The 21,540-nt window shown below is 43.7% G+C and overlaps 1 protein-coding gene across 1 annotated transcript in view; it reads left to right on the top strand.

Annotated features, from left to right (window-relative positions):
* The window catches only part of LOC142020714 (neural-cadherin-like), a 123,156-nt gene that overhangs the window by 37,290 nt on the left and 64,326 nt on the right, over positions 1-21,540 (top strand). Inside the window, exons 5-7 of the mRNA XM_075008822.1 lie at positions 3,545-3,656; positions 5,046-5,295; positions 10,110-10,252. Of these exons, the coding sequence (XP_074864923.1) occupies positions 3,545-3,656; positions 5,046-5,295; positions 10,110-10,252 (505 nt within the window). The remainder of the gene's footprint in view (positions 1-3,544; positions 3,657-5,045; positions 5,296-10,109; positions 10,253-21,540) is intronic.

Here is a 21,540-nt window from a genome sequence, read left to right as displayed (position 1 = left end):
AAAGAGGGACGCCTGTGTCCCTGGGGGGGGCCCTCTGGATGGCACTCTCTACATGCAGCCGAGCACTGCCCCCATTCGCCAGGCCCAACAGGACGGACACTGCATCTGGGAGGCCCTCAGGCAGGGTTTTGCCAGAGGCCTTCTCTGACCCGCACGCATGCCCACATCCCACGCACATCCGTCACCCACCCTCCCTGCTACCCCCACCCCCACCAGAACTGCACCTGCACACCCACCATCCACCAAGGAGCACAGCATGGGGTAGTGAACAATAAACAAACTTTATTTAAAAAAAAAAATGTTTTGTGGCTATTTACATATGGGGGAACCTAACTTGGAGAGGGGAGGGGGGCAAGTAACCTGGAGCAGGGAGGGGGGGCACTCATTCTGGGGCAGGTGTGCTGGGCTGCGAGCCCTGTTGGCTCCTGGAGCCCCTACTTCCCTGGATGCGGGGTACCTCGGGGTGGGGGGGAAAGTGTGGGTACCACCAGCAGGTACTGGCGGCGGGTGAGCCTGGCGGCAGCAGGGGCAGAACAGCAGGGGCAGGCTTGGGGCGGCAGCGGGGGTGGGCTCAGGGGCAGGAGTCGTCTGAGGGGCCAGGAGCCGGGCCACAGTGGCAGTGTGGTCCTGGACGGCCTGGCCGATGCCCTGGAGCATGTCCAGCATCCTATCCCAGGCCGCCCTCCACCACTCCATGTCGGCCTGGGCTAGGTGCAGGTGCTCCTTGGCCACCTCGGCCTGCCGCTGGGTGGCTGGGTCCTCCTTGGGTCTCTGGGGGGCCCTCCGGCCATGGCCCTGACGGCGCCCTGCCTGGGGTGGCATCTGGACAGGAGCTGCTAGTGGGTTCTCCGGCACGAGGGACAATGCAGGGCTGTCCTGGCCCCCGGATGGTGTGGCTGTGTGGAGAGGAGGGGAGCATGTCAGTAGTGTGCCCCAAACAGATGGGACTCGGCTGTGGTGTACCTGCCCGAGCCAACCCCATGGGGCTCCCACCCCTGCCCCCACAAGGAACACTGACCCCCCTATATAAAACTATGGTACACCCACATCTTGAGTACTGCGTGCAGATGTGGTCTCCTCACCTCAAAAAAGATATACTGGCATTAGAAAAAGTTCAGAAAAGGGCAACTAAAATGATTAAGGGTTTGGAAAGGGTCCCATATGAGGAGAGGCTGGAGAGACTGAGATTTTTCAGTCTAGAAAAGAGGAGATTGAGGGGCGATATGATAGAGGTATATAAAATCATGAATGGTGTGGAGAAAGTGAATACAGAAAAGTTATTTACTTGTTCCCATAATATAAGAACTAGAGGACACCAAATGAAATTAATGGGTAGGAGGTTCAAAACTAATAGAAGAAATTTTTTCTTCACACAGCACACAGTCAACCTGTGGAACTCCTTACCAGAGGACACTGTGAAGGCCAGGACTCTAACAGAGTTTAAAAAAGAGCTCGATAAATATTTGGAGGTTAGGTCCATAGATGGCTATTAGAGGCTATTAGATGGCTATTAGCAAGGCGTAAGGTATGGTGACTAGCCTTTTGTCGAAGGCGGGAGATGGATGGCAGGAGACAAATCGCTTGATCATTGTCTTTGGTTCACCTCCTCTGGGGCACCTGGCATTGGCTACTGTCAGCAGACAGGATACTGGGCTGGATGGACCCTTGGTCTGACCCAGTATGGCCGTTCTTATGTCTGGAGATGCCCGTGCCTCGGTTGCCTGGCTGGAGGAGCGGGAGGGGATCAGGATCGTCTGCTCCCCCTCCTTACTTGACCAGTCCGTGGTCCCCAATTGGGGCTGCTGCTCCACCTTGGGCGGCTGCAGCTCCTCCCCAGAGGTGTCAAGGAAGGCAGTGGGGGGACGACATTCTCCTGGGGCTCCAGGATACTATGGAGCTCCTGGTAGAAGGGGCAGGTCGCTGGACCTGCCCCGGAGCGTCCGGCCTGGTCCATGGCCCGGGCATACCCCTGACGGAGCTCCTTAACTTTGGAGCATACCTGCTCCGAGGTACACTCCAGGGGGCCCTGGGCCTGAAGGCCTGTGGCCAGGCGGGCAAAGGCTGTGGCATTCTGTCGCTTCCCGCCCCCCCATGTGCCGGAGGACCTCCTTGTCCTGCCAGAGGCCGAGGAGGTCACGCAGCTCCCGCTCCGTCCAGGAGGGGGCTCATTTTTTTCCTTCCCCTGGGAGCCCTGGGAGGCTGTGGAGGGCTTGGGGGGGGGGGGGGGGGCGCGTGGGGCTCGCGGGGGGGCTGGCTGCTGGCCATGATGGTGCTCGAGCGTGTGGCTGGAGCACGTGTACAACCTGCTCCGAGCACACTCTCAGCTTCCTGCCACGGGTTTCCTGTGTGCGTGGGGCTTTAAGGCAGCTGAAAGCAGGGACCATAGAGTCCCGCTGCTGCCGGCCGGAGAGGCCCTGCGCTCCAGCTGATCGGCGCCATGGCGGACCTGTCTTTCGAAAGAGTGGGCTGTGGAGCGTCTACACGTGTACTCTTTCGATTTATTATTTTGAAAAGGAGAGATCTTCCTGATACAGGATCAGGGTTCGGCTTTCGATTTCGGAGCCCCATTCTTTGGATTTTCTTTTGAAAGACGGGTTTGTACGTGTAGACGCTCCACCCGCTCTTTCGAAAAAGGGCCTCTTTTTTTGAAGGTTTTTGCATGTGTAGATGCAGCTCTAGTCTTTGTGTTGTGCCCTTGTTTTTGTTTGAGGGATAATGCAGCTCCCTGAGAGCCGATTAATGTTGCACCCGAAAAGATCCATACATATAAGATACTTTCTCCCTCTTCAGTGGCTCAGTTTGATGCCTCTGCACAATTCCTAACCTTTGCCTGCTCAGATGGGAGGACAATGAGGTGGTTTTGTGAATACATAGGGTCTAATTCTAATTTTCCTTACAATCTCTTTACACTGGTATAGCCTCATTGGCTTCTGTGAAGTTCTGCTTTGCCCTAAGTGAGAGGAGAGTTAAACCTATAATATTTGTCTTAAGGGAGTGAGAACATTTTGTAATACCAATAGGAGTCAGAAATCAGCCTCTACTTCATATTTTTACCTCCTGATTTATACCAGTGTCATTGAGTTAAAAATCTGGTCTTAGCAAACTTACACTATAAGAAGTATAATATGCTTGGCAGAAGGATTAGTGTCGTCATTATTTACAGTGGTAGAAACAGTAAAAACATATTGCAAGACACAGCAGTGAAAAAGAATGCTAAGAAAATGGAGAATCCATTTGCCCTGCAATTTAACAGGAAACTAACAGTCAGTGTCCATGAGGGAAAAATGGGGGGAAAAAAAAAAACAGGAGAAGAATGTTTGGATATGACAGCTTCCACTACTCAAGAATTTCTGTCTAATATAAAAATGGTTCTCAGCAGGAAATGAACAGTCTAACAAAATGGCTTTTCCTGTGGGTTATAGCTCCTGAAATCCTCTAAGATGATTATTTTTGAAAAGTCCTTGCTTCAAATATATCTATACCAGTCAAGACATTGCTTTGATCCACTTTGATACTACTTAATGCTCTCATCTCTTCCATTCAGGTTTTGGTTGTAATCACAGATGAGAATGATTGTGCCCCAGAATTCCAGCAGTTAATCTATAGCCAAGACAATGTTCCTGAATCAGTTCCCATGACAACTGTGCTTCTGCAAGGTTAGTATTTTTACAACTGTTCACTACAGTCAGTAGGAGAATTGTTCTCTGCTGCTAATTAGAATTTTCACTCTGAAGCGCAAGATGCCAGTTACAGTGAGGGACCCACAACAGCTTTGAGGAGGTACTTGGTACCTTGCAGTATGGGTTCATGAGCATAAACTGCTCTACTCTGTGCACAGCTGAAAGGAACTGGGGAGCAGTGTGAGGAAGGAAAAAAAAGATTTTCCATAGGATTATGAAATGGCAGTACAGATGCTGTGAATGCTATTACAGCCTCAAGGTTGCAGTAGCCCAGCAGCTGCTGTGCCCCTCTTTCTAAAGGATGGAGAGGAGTTGTGGGCCCATTAGCCCAGCTCCTGTCAGGCTTTGAAATCACCTTGTGCACTAGGCTAACGGGAATCCTCATGGAATGCAGCTCCTTGGGGCGCAGAGCCTCTGTGTGCTGTCCACATACTGCATCATCCCATCCCATTACACTGAACTACCCCAGCTTTGCTGCCTTCAGGGGTTTTTGTGTGTGTGCTTGTGAATGAGGGGAGCAAAATTTTGACCCTTCTGAATTTATAATTAAATAATGCAGCTTTCAATTATGCAGGTCTGTGTAGTTCATGAAATGGTGAAAAAATCCAATATTTATAGAAATATGGAAAGAGTCTGTAAGAAAAGCAGATGCATGTCACAGTGAACAATTGCAAACATATTACATGCTATTCCTTCAGTTAATTTTTCCTATGGTTTGCAAAAATATACATAAATCTTAAAATAGCAAATTATTAGATTATTGAAAACCGATCTCTTGAATAAGGAATTAAATTTTATAACAGAGTAATATCTTCTTTTAGATTGTGCATTTAAGAACATGCTTAAGTTTCTGCATAAGTAGTCTAACTGAACTCTGTCAACCATTTTTATGTATGAAGTAAATCATATGTTTGCAGCCTAAGCCTGCTGCAAAAATAGTAGAAATACAGATATGGCAGATGTGAAATTTAGTTCAGCAGTGGTGCAAAACAAGTGGGCATGAGCACATAAGTACATACAAGGGGAGAAGATTTCTGATAGTAGAGGGTGCTTTCATGGACAAAGATATAAGGTTGGGTGGAAGTAGCCGAACAACTGAATGGCTTAATTTGATGGATTACTACTTGATATAAATACCAAGAATTGAAGTGAAAGATGTGTTTTTTTACAGCTAGTTTTCAAACCATAGTTAATTGTTATAAAATATGCTGTAACCTGTACTCAAGTACCATGTGTTAAAATTAATGTTATTACTGTTACTTTGATGCCATTCAGTAATTCTTCTATTAATTTTTTATCATTTTAATATCTATACCTTAGTATAGACCTTAATCTAGGAAATGTCTTTTTCTTCTGTTTTAATAGTGACAGCCAATGACTGTGATTCAGAAGAAAATGGTGAAATAGTCTATTATGCTTTGAGTCCAGATTTTAGCATTTCTTCAAATGGTGCTGTCTTTCCATCAACACAGCTGGACTATGAGCAGCCCAACCATCTTTATGAATTTATAATTATGGCTGTGGATAAAGGAGAAGATCCAAAGACTGGGACAGCAACTGTTAGAATCCATGTTTCAAATGTGAATGATGAAGCACCCGAGTTTTCTCAGACAATGTAAATATATAAGATGTTCTTAAAACTTTGAAAATATAGCTCTTATCTTTTTACTGTTGCCTTTTGTCTTGACATCCAGAAGTTAACAGTAACTTTCACATGCTCAGAAGGTCAGGTGTTCTCCTGTTTTAAACCGTATAGCTTCATTGAAATGAGTGGAATTAATGCTGATGTATATTACTCAAGGATGTGGCCCAGAAATTTCTTACTCCCAGTAAAATGAGTCCTTATGTTTGGTTACTGTCTATGGAATTTAGAACTGATTTCAAGAGACTGTGGGAAAAATTCTTTACTAATAGTTCAAGTTAGTCTTGAACCTTCTTGTGGTTCTTTCACCATGTATGTTCTGCCATCATAGAGTTCGCTAGTTTGGTTTATATTGGATTTGCTCACTTAAAATCATGTAAACTATACTCATCTTCCTGTATCATCTCTGAATTTGTTCCAGTAAATCTAAGCCAGTGTAACATATCACACATAAAGGGTCCAGAAGAGAGACATTCTCTTCAGGAGTCCTGGGCTTGGGTTGGATCCAAAACTAGATTTCTTTCTTTCTGGCTATAACCTAAGATATCAGAAATCTCAAGATAAGCTACTGACAAAACTTCTATTGATATTAACAGGAACAACCACAGGTCATTAACTGTAATGCAGAAAGTTCAAGTTTGTAAATTTTACCAAAAAATGTTATGTTTCCTAGAATATCTTACTGGGAAGTTTTGGTATGGTCTTTGTAGTTTTGAAGTGATTTTTGTAGAAATGCAGGAATGTAAATACTATCCAGCTTATATCTTGAACAAAGTGACTGCGAAGTACCTCAGTTTCCAGTTGCTCACTGGATCTAAGTCAATGGAAGCAAACAATATTATGTTGGTATAGGCCCCAGCCACTTCTGTACTTTACATGTTAGGTAACCTACAGTTGTCACATAGATCATGACAGTGTGAGAGAACAAACCAGCTAGAAGTGAGAACTCCCATTACAGGAAAGGAGTTGGAGGCTCTTCATATGCCTTCTCCCCACTTCCTGCCCTGCACAAGTGATGGCCAGAATCATAAGGGTAGCACAGTGCTCACTCCCCATTGAAGCTTGTGTAAGTAGTCATCTTCTTAAAGGTGTAGGGTGAGTCAGAGCTGGCTGTGAGGGTTGGAGCTGCTGCTTCAGAATGAGTAGTCTAGGAAATGCCAGTAAAAAAATCAGCCAGAAATGTTGGCAGTCCATGCAGCAACTCCAGATGAGACTTTGGAGATAGTGTGGCAAAATTATGACAGTTTTACTGAATTGTTAAAGCAAAATGCTTAGTAGATGACACAGTTCTAACTGATTACTGCAACATGGAAGAAGTCATAATATCAATGTTAATAATAAATAAGTGGAATGCAGTTAATCTCACCCAGCCCCATTTCCCATCAACACAGGGAATATTTTCCAGGCTTTAATAGCACATTTATCTTCAAACCTTGTGTCTTAAACGTGTCTGAACTGTGTCAAAAGTACTAGATGCTTACATGAAAGTTACAGGCTCTGCAGTGGAATTTCCAGTTTACCACTGTCAAATTTTGACTTTCATGCATCAGCTTAAAAGTAGAAGTTGCTCAGAGGAATGATCAGGAAAGGATTCTGATGGTGCCACACTTGTGGTTTGTCTAAAAACAACATCAAAGCTTCTTGACAAACTTTATAATATCTAAAGGTAATATGTGTATTCAAAATTTCCTACCTTCCTTCTTTCTAGTGAAGCAACAGCTGAGGGGGAATTAAGCTTCCACAGATAGTTTTAGTGTGAGAAGAACAGGCTTTTGCAACACAAAAGTCATGGTGTACTGCATGTCCAAATAGGCCTAATCCAGAATCTAATGATTGTTAACTTCAGAACATGTCCCTGCCCTAGCTGTTTTAAAATATTCCGGGCTGTTAAATGGATATTGCCAAGTCTGACAGGAACACTATTCCATTATTTTCTCATTTCTTGTATCTTTTTGCAAAGTCTGCAGAATTATTTGATGTTATGTATTTTATGTATGCTTTAAAACACACACACTTCATAGTAGTACTCAGTTTTGTTAGAAAATGAGTGCCAGCACTCATGGGCTGCGTCTACACGTGCACACTACTTCGAAGTAGCGGCAGTAACTTCGAAATAGCGCCCGTCACGTCTACACGTGTTGGGCGCTATTTCGAAGTTGAAATCGACGTTAGGCGGCGAGACGTCGAAGTCGCTAACCCCATGAGGGGATGGGAATAGCGCCCTACTTCGACGTTCAACATCGAAGTAGGGACGTGTAGACGATCCGCGTCCCGCAACATCGAAATAGCGGGGTCCTCCATGGCGGCCATCAGCTGGGGGGTTGAGAGATACTCTCTCTCCAGCCCTTGCGGGGCTCTGTGGTCACCGTGGGCAGCAGCCCTTAGCCCAGGGCTTCTGGCTGCTGCTGCTGCAGCTGGGGGTCCGTGCTGCATATACAGGGTCTGCAACTAGTTGTTGGCTCTGTGTATCTTGCACTGTTTAATGAAAGTGTGTCTGGGAGGGGCCCTTTAAGGGAGCGACTTGCTGTTGAGTCCGCCCCGTGACCCTGTCTGCAGCTGTGCCTGGCTCCCTTATTTCGATGTGTGCTACTTTGCCGTGTAGACGTTCCCTCGCTGTGCCTATTTCGATGTTGGGCTGAGCAACGTCGAAGTTGAACATCGACGTTGCCAGCCCTGGAGGACGTGTAGACGTTATTCATCGAAATAGCCTATTTCGATGTCGCAACATCGAAATAAGCTATTTCGAAGTTGGGTGCACGTGTAGACGTAGCCATGATGTTGTGAATGGCTCTTTATCAAATGAGAGTATATTTGTATGAAGAAAAACAGGAATCCAGTTTTGTTTACCAGAGGTTATTATAAAAAGTAAGCATTGTATAATTATAAAAAATGCTTTCATAGAGGGTTTTATTTGTTTTTACATCTGCCATCTGTATGCCATTGCACACATTTGGAGATTAACGTAAAGCCAAATTCTGCCCTCACATGAATGCATGCAATTTTTATTTAACTCAGTGGATTGAACTGATGCAAATGAGAACAGAAGTTGACCCAATGTTTCATGATCATTTCAAAGGCCCAAACCTGGCGTGATGAGTAGTTGCAGGTGTTGCTCAGTATCTGAAAGGTTAAGGTCACAAATTCTTCTTTCTAAAAAACTGTTCCTTATCGTTTTCCATGTAAAAGCTTTCATTCTGGTTTATTTGGCCCTGCTGATGCCTCCCTGAATCTAAGGATGAGCTTCAAGAAATTCTTATCTGAAATTTGCTCTGTTACATATTTTATCATGATCATTTATTGCTTAGTTCTTCTAAAGACATTAATCTGCAGTTTATTTTATGCTCAATCATGGACCAAGGCAGAGCTACAAATCAAGATGATGATGATGTTGTCTTTTACGTGTGTTGTTTAAATAGATTAACAATCCAGTATATACTCATAATTGTTAGCCCAGAGCTCTCTTTCTGTACAATTATCCTGTTCCTCATTTATGAGTTGCTGTAGGCTACAACTCTGTTTCATTTTGTCAGTTTTCTCCTTTGTCAGCACCTTTCTTGATGATTTGAACTCTTTTGCCCCTTTATTTAATGCTTAAAGTTGTCAGAGTTATAGCTAATTTGGTTTTCCAGTGCAGAGCTAAGACAGTGCCCCTGGGGTTTTGAATAACTGAGCAAAACCGGAATAATTTGTTTCCTTACTATATTGCATATTAAATGGTAAAGCTCTCCACAACGCTATACTGTTGCATCAGTGAATGCACAAAAGTCAGCAAATGTAAAACATTTTGTCTTGGTTTCAGTCTCTTTGTCTAGGAATATACCGCCCTCCTTGCCATGGTGTCTGAGTGTGGTTGATTTCATCTTACAAGTCTGGCCATGTTGGGACTGATTCTGGTCTCAGTGAATTGAGTGAAGTTACTCTGAGTTTACAGGACTGTGCTTTTCATTGTCATATTTGGGGAGGGGTGTTATTTGGAGTATTTTGAACAAAAAAACAGGTGTACTCTAAATCAGGCGTGTCCAACCCACGGTCTGCGGGCCGCATGCGGCCCCGAATAGCTAGTAATGCAGCCCCACAAGATCGTAAACTTTTAACATTATTATGTGATTTATATACATTAACTATATTATATATTTTATATGCGGCCCAAGACAATTCCTCTTCACTCAGTGTGGCCCAGGCAAGCCAAAAGGTCGGACACCCATGCTCTAAATCAAGTGAGAGCTCCAATGAGGGGAAAAACTGGCAATAATTTCACCTGAAAAATGAACTACAATGTGAATGAGGAGAACGTAGACAAATACTTAGATACCACCTGATTCAGTTCCCTCTGTTAACATCTTGAGCTTCTGAAGAACTATTTGAGATAAGTCATATCTCACCAGGTTTTGGTTGTGGTGTTGGAGTCGTAAGCTATGATGGTGACCCATGTATACTGTGTGGTACAGTATATCCTGACGTATGTCCAGTTTCCATTTGTGTGTGTAGAGAAAATGGTGAAACCCACATTTCACCTAAATGCTTGCCTTTTCCTAGAATTTTGCAAGGCAAATCTACTAAAGGGAAAAGCAGAGTCTGCTAATGATTTGATGTCCATCTTTAATGATTTTAATAAGGGTAGAATATCTCATCAGCTTCACTACATGATTCATTAAAATACAAATGTCTGCATCACATTTAAACAGTGAACAAATACAGCTCTGAAACATACATTAAATTGTACATACATATTTTATTGGACTTTTTCATCATATGCTGTAATTTTTCAATACAGTTGTTTTTAACAGTTACAGGAGTTTTGTTTCTGAAGATGCAGGCCCAAATACATTGATTGCTACAGTCAATGCTATAGATCCTGATGGTGATGGCCTGACTTATGACATTGTAGCAGGGAATCATAAAGGAAATTTTATTATTGACCCTCAGAAAGGTAAGGATAAATTTGCCATTACTATTCTACCATATTGAAAATTTTCAGTTTATTTACATACATTGGCACGCTAATTTCAGTCTTTAAGAATTAGCAACTGTAAAAATTATTTAGTGGGATAGCTTGGTTTCTCTGAGTTCCTACAATACCAGTAAGAGTATGCAGTAATAAATAATATAATTATTCTGCTGTACAATCTGTCTTTCTTTAACTTGGGTTTAATGTGTATCATTTTTCTAACAACTTTTATAACATCCTTGGCTATTTGTTCTCTGCGTTGAATGATTAAATCTGTCAACACAGAGAGGATGATTACCCAATGAGCAAACATGCTGTGTCTGGGATTCCATAGTTGCCAAAGCATTCAGCCAAGGAACTGTTAAACATGCCACTAAGAAATAAATTACTTAGGCTGCTAAATGTAACTTCCGAAAACGGATGTGGGATTGAATTGTCATGAAAAGCTTTGTTTGTGCATTGTTTTGGTCTGATATTGACTATATGAGTGGCTGTTTTCTTCGTTGGTGATGTTCTTATCAAAAAGACAAAATGATGTGAAAAACGTAACCAGTACACTATGATGTACAAAGATATTCTACTATCCTGTCTCATTTAGCATATGCTGGCAAAAATGCATATGGTTTATGTTAAGACTTCATGGTACAGTCCTGAAGTAGGCAAAAATCTCATTAATGTCTTGGAATGGGCCAAATGAAGGACTGAGTAAATCCTCCCTATACTGATGCTATCCATTTATTTAGAGCTTGATTGTGTCCTGAGAAGAAAAGGGCACAAGGAGACTTCCTCCTGATAAGGGGCTGGGCACCCAGTGAGAAACCAGGCACAGGGCGGCAGTCCTTCTGCTCCTGTGGGTGAAATTCACCTCTGTGAAGAGAGATAGCGTAAGTCTTATGTGTTTTTTATTCACAAAAGACAAAGCTCCATACAGGTTAAATTGAAGAACTTTATTAAATCTTGTGCACTGCCCTGTCCATGTAGCTGCATTGCTTTTAGCCCCACTCCTCACCTTCTCTGTTTTTCCTGTTGTTCTCTGGATAAAAGTAACTCTAGGAAACACGGTCCCTTTGACTTCATTTCCACCAAAGTCATCATACATTTTCCCTGTTTTGTAAGGATTTTAATATAAACATTAAAAACACAGTGGCCGTTTCTACACAGGCCACTTTCTTTGAAAGTGGCATGGTAATACACAGCCTGAAATATGCTAATGAGGTGTGGATGCAAATTTCCCTGCCTCATTAGCATATGGTCACGTGATTTGGAGTCCGGAAGACCGTTCTTCCGGACTTCAAAATGCCGTTTAGAAGCGCGGCCCCTGGTGGGTCTTCTGGAAGGAAGTCCTTCTTCCGGAGGCCCCTTCTTCCCAAAAATTTTCAGGAAGAAGGGGACTCCAGAATTAGGACTTCCTTCCGGAAGCTCCCCTGGGGCTGCGCTTCTACATGGCGTTTTGGAGTCCAGAAGAACGGTCTTCCGGATGCCAAATCGCATGTCTGTATGCTAATGAGGCATGGGGAATTTGCATCTGCACCTCATTAGCGTATTTCAGGCTGTGTATTACCATGACACTTTCGAAGAAAGTGGCCTGTGTAGAAATGGCCAGTTAGTCCTCACAACCCCAGCTATGTTCCTTCAGACAGAGGTTGCTAACACATACCTGAGTAGTAGTCTTGTCTTTACCACAGACCTAGATTCTTTCAGATAGTTTGGTCTCCTCACATGACCATACTGGGAGTGACCTATCTCTGTTTCCTTGTTACCTGTCTTCCAGGTCTAGCCAACTATGTGTCTATGCAATCTCCTCCTTTCCAGTGTGCTTTGCTTCCTATGTAACAGAGAGAAAGCCGTGCTAGTCTATAGAGTTTGTGTGTTGCTGAAGAGAAATTTTCACAACACCCTTCAAAGAGAGTCTGCTGGACTCTCTTTGATATTCAAATTCGACACATTAACGTGATTTTGAACCAAGATTGGAATTTTCTAGGTCACTATAGGGGCTTGCTTGCATACTTGGCTTAATCTAATTCTTGACTTCCCCCCACCTCCCTTCTGCCCCTCTACTCTCTGATTTGCTCACCTTGATAATTTTTTTCTGATTCGTCCACCTTGATTACTGTTTTTGGTCCTCTGACCCTTAAATATTGAGTCTGTTTTGGTATGGCTATGGTTTGAAGAAGTGGGTCTGTCCCATGAAAGCTAACCACCTAATAAATTAATTTGTTAGTCTTTAAGTGCTACTTGACTGCTTTTTTGTTTTGCTTCCTATGATTTTCTCTCCCTCTGTTCTGTGATAAGCACTGTATCTCTTTAGGGTTTCTTGGGCTGCTGGCTTTTAAGTACTTTCTGTTCCTTCGAACAGAGAGATTCCAGAGTCAGAAGGGATCATTGTGATCATATAACACAGGCCATCGGACTCCTTCAAAGTACTTCCTGCATTTTTTTAGAAAAACATCCAGTCTTGATTTAAAAAGTGAGAGTGGTGGAGAATCCACCACAACCTGTGAGAACAACAAGAAGTCTTGTGGCACCATATAGACTAACAGATATTTTGGAGCATAAGCTTTTGTGGGCAAAGACCTGTCTTTGCCCATGAAAGCTTATGCTCCAAAATATCTGTTAGTCTATAAGGTGCCACAAGACTTCTTGTTGTTCTCAAAGCTACAGACTAACATGGCTACCTCTCTGATACTCACAATCTGTGACAAATTTTTCCATTGATTGTTTTCATCGTAATGAAAGTATGCCTTCTTTCCAGTCTGAATTTGTCTAGCTTCAACTTCTGGTCACTGGATTGTGTTTTTTACCTTTCTCTGCAAGATTGAAGAGCCCATTGTTAAGTGTTTGTTTCCTATGTAGGCATTTATGGGCCTCTTAGCTTTCTTTTTGTTAAGCTAAAAGCTTAAACTCCTTGAGTCTGTCACTTTTCCCTCTTCTGAAGTCACCTCCTATGATGTGAAAGCTATTGCACCACTCCTTCTGCTGTCTCTCTAATAGCTAGATCTCCACAGTCATGCGTGGAGGTTAGCTGTCCTGTTGTACTCTGTTACCTGCTTTTTGTTTCCTACCACTGATTTCTTCTCAGTGTTCTTGCTACACTTCACGCTGCAACAGGTTTGCCTTCGTTGGTGCCAGGGTTTTGTCCTTTTCCTCATCAGGGCCTGTGCTGGAATATTTTGGCAACCCTGTGTGAGGTAATCTTGTGTGCCAGAATACTGAAGGCCTGAACCGCAAGACACAGTCTTGTGTAACAGTCTCTTAGCTCTTTTCACAGCTGATTCCACCTTGGTTGGAGAGGAATGCATCAGCTCTCATTTGCTTGCAAATTTCTTGAAATTTTCTTTGGCAAATTGGAGTCTGTTGTCAGAGGATACAGTGTCTGGAATGCTATAGCTCCCAAAGTGGGTCTTCCGTTTGCCAGTCACTGCCTATTGTTTGGTATCAGGGAGTGCACTGACCTCCTAAAAATTTGCATAAATAATCTATTGTAATCAAGCATTGCTTTTCACTGTAGGTGAATAAGTCAGCTCTCCCGCTTTCCCATGATTGCATGGACAGCTCTCATATGACCCGCAGGCGTCACACCATATTGTCACAGAGCGTAGTTGTGTATTTACTCCTAGCCAGTAAACACGTTCTTGGATCTGCTTAAGACAGTCATTAATGCCCATATGTGAGGCATGTAGATTCTTCAAGACATCCTTGTATAATGAGGCAGGGACGACAGCTCTCTGCCTTCAAAATAGAATTCTGTCCTGCATAGTTCTCTTATCTTTAATCTGAAAATGCGGGTCTGCTCCTACTTGTGCTTGGCTTTTGTCATCTGGCCTCCCTGTTAGTATCGCTGTCTTGATTGCCAGTGGTTGGATGTCCTTCTCTGTAGCCTCTTTGATTTCCATCAGCTTTGCTGTCGAAACTGGGGAGCTAGTGCAGCATGTTAATGGATTTAGTGTTGTAATTTCCCTCCCCCAAGTCACTGATGCTATCTATCCGCTAACACCTAGTCCCAGGGTCAGCAACCTGCAGCTCCAGACCTGAATACATCTCTTTGAGGAGCCACTTGAGGTTCTGAGCGCTGCTGCCATTGACTCCACCTGCAGCCCTTGAGGCTGCGCAGTCAGCTGTGGCGGGGAAGGAAGCCGGTAGGGCTCCCCATGGGCAAAAGTTGGCCTGCAGGAGAGCTGGGGGGAGGGGTGGCCGAGCCTACCCCTGCCAGAGCTGTGCAGCCGCACAGAGAAGGAGGCAGCGGGGGGAGCAGCATGTGGAGTTCGTCAACTGAGGCAGAAAATCCCTGGAGATGGGGGTGGGTGGAATGGGGACAAAGAGGCTAAACCTGGGGTTGGGGGGGTGAGTTTGCAAGATGGGGTGTAAAGCTTGGGGACGGGGGGGCAGATGTGGGGGTTGAGGGGGGTAAAGCCTGCAGCTGGCGCTAACTTAACTTTCTAACCACTACAAATCATTGTGTGCATGTTGTTCTTAAAATAGGGGTGACAAAAAGTATGGCTTGACATTATTTATTAAGGACCGTCTCGTATTCACCTGCATTGTGCCTCTTGAAGTATTGATTTTGTAACTGAATTTGAAAAACTGGCTCTCCTTGCTATTTTGGTTGCAAACCCCTGACCTAATCACTTTGGACAATATCTGATCTCTTTGGTAGTGCTGAAGTTGCATCAACATGGGCTGAAATCTTCCTGGAGCACTAAGGAAGGGGCTTTGCTCAGGTTGTCTCTAGGGGAGTGGGATTTAATTGCATTATTACTGAGTTGTCATAGATGTACTGATGGAATTGCTGTACCTCAAATACAACAGCCAGATGTTCTTTTTCCAGTTGGACATATCCATGTTCAGTCTGACTGGGTTTTATTGGCATAAGCTACTGGCTGGTCCTGCAAAGGAAAAAAACCAAAAACCAAAAAACAAAACCACATAGTCACACTTTTCTGAGATGCATCTCTTCTGGACAGGGGCATCTGTTACTATTTGTTTCAGCATGTCAAGTGTTTACTATTTAGTACCCACGAAGTCTCAATCAACGTGCTGCATTGCGAACTGATAGATGGGTGGTTCTACTGCAATCAGGTAAAGATAGAACTTGGACAGAAAATTTATCGTTCCTATAAAGTGCTGTACTTCTTTTCTGTCCTTGGGAGATGTCATGTCTCTGGCTGCCTTAATCTTGGTGGATTCTGCTGTTAGTTCCTTTACTGAAAGCAGATTTTCAGTTTGTTGTCTCACACTGAGTGACATTTTCTTCTGGGTTGAGTCTTATTTTCTTGTCCCTGCATCAGTGTAGAAAAGCTTGCAGTTTCCTTCTATGTTTTAATTTAGTTTCTTATTATTGCTCCCTTTGCCTTCATCAAAGATATTTTCTGCAAATATTTTCATCTCCGTTACTGTGTCTAGCACACAGCTGAAACTTCTCAAAAACACCTCTGCTATTAAGCTTATGTGCATTGGTGCACAAACCCATCTGTGCCTGCCAAGCTGTGTTGGAAGGGTTATCGAGCAGTCTGGACTTTTTATCTGTGCTTATATGCCACAACTACAAAGATCACAGATCTTAAAGATTCTGGCTTTGGAGAGCTCTAGGGGGATACCATCCTTTGTTGGCAGTGGCATCTTTTCAGAGCCTCGTCTATGTTGATGTATAATTAGCCTCATAGCTTCTCTGTCACCACTGTGGTTTTTTCCCCGGACTATATTGGCCTGTGTAGAAGCTGATATACCCCCACTCTGCAGATTTTTGAGCTCCTTGTGTACTGCCTTATGTAATGCCATTGGAACCAGAAGCACAGCAGAGGGCTGCCCAGTGACCCAGAAGCCCTGTCTGTCGTCCCAGGGCCCCCCAGAGTACCAACACGGCTTTTTTTTGTCAACATATTCTGTCAAGAAACGCATTTTGCCTCATGGAGGAGAGGCAGAAGGCTGTTGCTGGTAGTGCAAAGTTGTTTTGCCAGTATGTCGCCAGAATACATTTTTAGTTTGGATGCTCTGCGGGTTGTGTTGACAAAACTGGGGTTTTGTGTAGACATAGGCTGTGAGACTATAAATGATTTGAAATTAGCTGCTGGAAGTGGACCACATCCTCCCTGTCTGAATTGACCTTGTCAACTCTAGACTTTCTCTTTATTGGGTCCTGCTCCTTTTCATGAGCCTGGATAATTAGACCTGCCTCTGGAATCTCCACTACATTGCATCTGATGAAGTGGGTCTTTGGCCACGAAAGCTTATGCTCCAAAATATCTGGTAGTCTAGAAGGTGCCATAGGACTTCTCGTTTTTGTGGATACAGACTAACATGGCTACCCCCGATACTTATTTGGAATTGAAGTCTGCTAGCATTTTCATTATTGACCTTAGACAGTAGTACAAAACTGGAATAAGTGAGAATAGATTTTATTGACTGACGTGTGTTTCCCCTGATTAATGCAGAGCAAAATCAGGCCTTTAGTTTCACCTCTGCTGAAGTTGAAAATCTGTCTGTGTTTGGGGCAATTGTAAATCTCTCAGAAAAACAGGCTCTGTGTTCAATCTCATTGTGCAAATGCTCAATTTGGTATTAAATTTTGGATTTAGGGAACGTAGACACTATGTGCTGATGTACCTCTTCCTGTCAGAGCATGTTGTCAGTGAGCATGTTATATGGTTTTTACAGGACACACAGTAATGTACATCTCAGAGCACAAAAAAGGCCTCTTCCTTCTTGTTTTTGTTAAGCTAAAAGTACACTACAATTTGCAACCATCCCACATAGACTGACTATATCACAGGGGGTTGGGTAAAATCCTGTAAGCTCTTTCTCATGAGAAGTCTCACTTAATTCAGTAGGTTAACTTGTATGAGTAAACCACATGCATGTGGAAGGGTTTACAGGATTAGGCCCTCATTCTGCAATAGTATTTTATTTCACCCTTTAGTATTATCACTTACTTTTAAAATCCCAAACAAGGAATAACAATGGCCACCTCATTTTAAATAAAAAGCACACATTGAGAGCTGGCTTGTCGATTTTAAATTAATGGGATTGGTTTGATTTTTACCCAGTGAGAAAACAAAAATTGATATTTTGAGTCAGAAAGAGAAAACCAAACTCAGACCTCCGTGTCACCAGTTTAAATCTGGAGTTTAAATCCATTAACTTGAGTGAAGCTATTCTACATTCAGCTGCTGCCAGAATGAGACCCCGCATCTCTGCAAATTGGCAGCTGAGCACAAGGAAGTGAGCTGTCATAGACCCTTCTGTTCATTTCACTGTCACAGGGTTTCACTTAGCATGAAAGTTTAATTTCAATGCAAATGGTGTTTTTGTAATATTAATGTTACAGTTCTGAACATATTTCAAACTTAACAGAAATGTTCCAAAAAGATATGACATGTAATGTGCTGCAGGAAACTGCAGTGTAAATCTGGGGATTAAACCTGAACGTGCTGGTATTCTGTAACCCATCCTAACTTCAGATGGAAGTAGCAGGCTCTTATGGACACAATGTAAAGCTGTTTAGGTTCAGAGGCACGTAGTGGGATTTTCAAACGCTCCTATCTCCCTTGATTCCAGTTAGTCAGGCACCTCTGTGTTTCTGAAAATCTTAGTATATGATTATCTGCTTCTTTGTATTCCTAAATAGGTTCAAAAATCTGCCCTCAGGCTCACTAAATACATGTATGAGAATATATAATGAATGCTTCTGGATTACTTTTTTGTTTTTATTATTTATGTGGCTGTGGAACTTAATCTAGGTGTGGCAGCTTGATTCAGTACTATGTTTGGTTATGCTTAGTTTGATGAAATCAAAGCGATGTGTGCACTAGCCTTCAGTGAATTAATTTAAGAGATAACGTCAAAGAAATAGTCATACCCTCTTTTCACAGAGGCGCCCAGGTGAAGCTGAGCTATGTGTCAAAAGTAAATGCTGCAGCAAAGACAAGACATTTGCAAGCAAAGTGAGTGACACTGATCTGGTCACAATTTCTATTATGCCAGATAAACAGTAAACATGATTGATAGATGTTGGTGCAAAAGAGTGGCAGCTGCTCACCAGATGTTTGAGATTGCTTTAGTCTAATGTGCCTATTTAATGGACCCTTCTTATCTCTTACTTTGGCAGTCTCTGCCTACCAGGTGATGCAACTGGGGGGATGTAGGGGAGAGCCAGCCATTTTGATGTATTTTATTTAACGTAAATAAATATTTTAATATAAATATTTTATAGACACAAAACTGCCTTAATTGAAATAAACCCATAGGGAAATAAGCAGCGTTATGGTATATAAATTAGCATACATGCTATTTTACACATAGTAATAAGTTGTATTATTCATGATGAACAAATCCTGCCCCAGCCTCCACAGCTGCAGTGCTACCCCAGAAGCCGTGCTTTCCATTAGCACATCTATGTGCCAGAGTATAGGGGGCAGGTCCTCTGGGCCTCCCTGCCTTGTTTGTGCGTGATGCAAAAGGCCCCACAGAGGCTATTGCGGACATTCACTGGAGTAGCCATCGTGGAGTGGTTCCACCTATGTTCTGTTGCCTCTCAGGGTCAGGGTTCCTTCCCCCAATGTACATGTTCCCAGTGCCTGGCCTAACTACTGGGGATGGCTGTTGGTTTAGGATTTGCCCTAAGGTACTATTATTACCTGCTTTGAAAAACAAAGGCAGACCTACCTTGTGGGTATTTGCAGGAAGCCTTAGATCCAGGGTAGGATAGTCTATTATTAATTGGGGAATTTGTATTTGAAAGCTGGCTCAGACGTCTGTGTTTCACTGGCAGAAATAATGTTACCCTAAGGGGAAAAAAAAAAGTCTGTCCCTTTTACCAGAGTTAGAAGACTTGCAATTACAGCTTAAAGATAGGCCTCAGAAGATCAATTGCAGAATACCACTTGTCATCACCTATAGCCCCCAACTCAAACCCCTGCAACGCATCATTAAAAACCTACAACCTATTTTGGATCATGATGCTACACTCCAGAAAGCCCTAGGTGACAGGCCTGTCCTCTAGACAACCTCCTAACGTAAGAAAGATTCTCACTAGCAATCACAGGCTATACCACAGTAATGCTAATCCTGGAACTTTTCCTTGCAACAAAGCCCCCTGCCAACTTTGTCCACAAATTTATACGGGAGATACCATCACTGGACCTAACTGTGTTATTTACGAGAGCTAAGGCACATTCTCGAGCACTTCAAACAACATTATATATGCCTTTAGGTGCCAGCAATGCCATGCCACTATGTACATTGGACAGACTGGGCAAAACCTTTACCAAAGAATAAATGGACACAGAGCAGACATCAGGAATCTCTATACGCAGAAGCCAGTCAGTGAACGCTTCAGTGGAGTGGGCCATTCTTGTCGCGCTACCGGAGGTACCCTCCCTGCCGCGTGATGCGGAGGGTGAGCCGGTCGCAGGGATCCTCGGTTTCTCGGTGCAAAGGGGACCCAATCACCCGCCCGAGCAGGAGAGGTGCACGGCTCATCAATGGGGGCAATGCAAGCGCACAAGGCCCCGCTTAAAGTCACCCAGGGGGAAGGAGCTCGCGGAGGGAGAAAGAGAGGGAGAGCGAGAGCCAGAGATTGCTGAACAAACAGTAATGCTATCTTTATTAAATTTGCAACTATCTATTACCAACAACTAACGTTCTATACTATACTATACCATATTAATTATACTATACCACTGTACTAGGCTATAATATATACAAATATGCATTGATTAAGGAAAAAGGTAACTGGGAACGGGTGTTCAGATTCCCAGGCTACCAGTGGATAGGCGGAGGCGCTACTCGCCACCTTTATCCCTGGGGCCGGGTTGCTAATCCGGCCCCTGGCTGGTGCCCAGTATTCCGTCCAACACCAGCCCTGCAATCCCGGGTGTCCTTTACGGCTTGCTCCCCGGGTCACAGAGAGAGCTTGAGAATGGAACAACGAAGTTAGGGTAAGGCAATCAATATTTTACTTACACATTACACTCCTATCTAAGCATTAAATTAATTATATTAATTAACTATCTTGTTACTAGCAATCCTAACTAACAACTAATACTAACAATACTATCTAATAATCAAACATGTTTGGTATGTACGTTAGTATTTACATTGGTAATACAAGAAAAACCCAGCCTGGGCCTTTAGGCCCGGCCTATACACAGTTAAATTAAAAGTGACATGTCCGGTAGTCTTTATTTAAAGTTGATGGTCAAGTCCAGTAGTCAATTTAAAGTAAATGGTCTAGTCCGGTGTTTGGAATAATTAGTGAAGAAGTGGCCGGTGGTCAGACAGGTTAGTTAGAATGGTGGAGGTGGTGTTACTACTGAAGAGATGGTCCAGGTGGGTATAGCAGGCGAAGGCGTCAGAGCTACAAGATGGCGGAGGCTATGGGAGTGCTGGTGCTGCTTGGTGGCAGACCCTGGGCTTTGCAGCCAGGTACGCAGTACCCACCACTAGGGCGGGGCCAGTTCGCCACCTGGCCGCTCCACCACAGGGTCCGCTTGCTGCTCCCTCGACGCAGACGCTGCGCTGTCCCTGAGGCTGCGGGTGGCGATGGTACTGTGGCAGCTGGTGGGCGCCACCGGCGTTCCCTCAGGAGCTCTTCACAAAGCCTTCTGCTCTATGAGCTGGCCTAAGGGTCAGTGGACGTTGCCGTAGCAACCGACGCTCCCTTATGCGGCAGCAGCTGTTTTGACAGCTAGCTCCCAGGGCCACAGAATGGTAGGTGGCCCCTGAATTTATAGAACAGTCTTATGAATATGTATGACATGATTATCATATGAGAATTCTGTACCTGTGGTTCTCAACCAGGTCCTCCGGGCTGTGGAAGTTACTAGAAACTCCCACCTGCGCCCAATCAGAGGCCTGGTTTTTGAACCTACCATCATGAATAATTCATGAATTCAGGTTACCGGGGAAACCAACTGACACAGAGTGACCGTTGCAGGGGGCTGCTAAATGGCAGCCTATGTGAATTTAGATTTTTCATGTGCCTGCATTGATGTTTAATGGCCAAAGGCTTGCCTCCCCTGAGCCATGGGGGCGATAATGCCTAAGGGATAGATGGAAAAATCACTGACAATTCTGTTAAAGACCTGAGAATTAGTGTCCTAGAACAAAGAGAATTTTAAGATAGATTACAGCAAGAAATTTCTGAATTGGAATTCATATTCAGATTCTACACATTAACACGTGGTATGAACAGACACACCAATTACCTCACCTATTACAAGGACTGCTTCCCTTCCTTTGATGCTTGTAAATTTCTCAGGCAGGGCACTTAACAT

This window comes from Carettochelys insculpta, chromosome 14, assembly GCF_033958435.1.
Source record: "Carettochelys insculpta isolate YL-2023 chromosome 14, ASM3395843v1, whole genome shotgun sequence".
Classification (NCBI taxonomy): domain Eukaryota; kingdom Metazoa; phylum Chordata; order Testudines; family Carettochelyidae; genus Carettochelys; species Carettochelys insculpta.
Note: the sequence above shows the minus strand (reverse complement) of the source record. Positions and strands in the feature narration are given on the sequence as shown.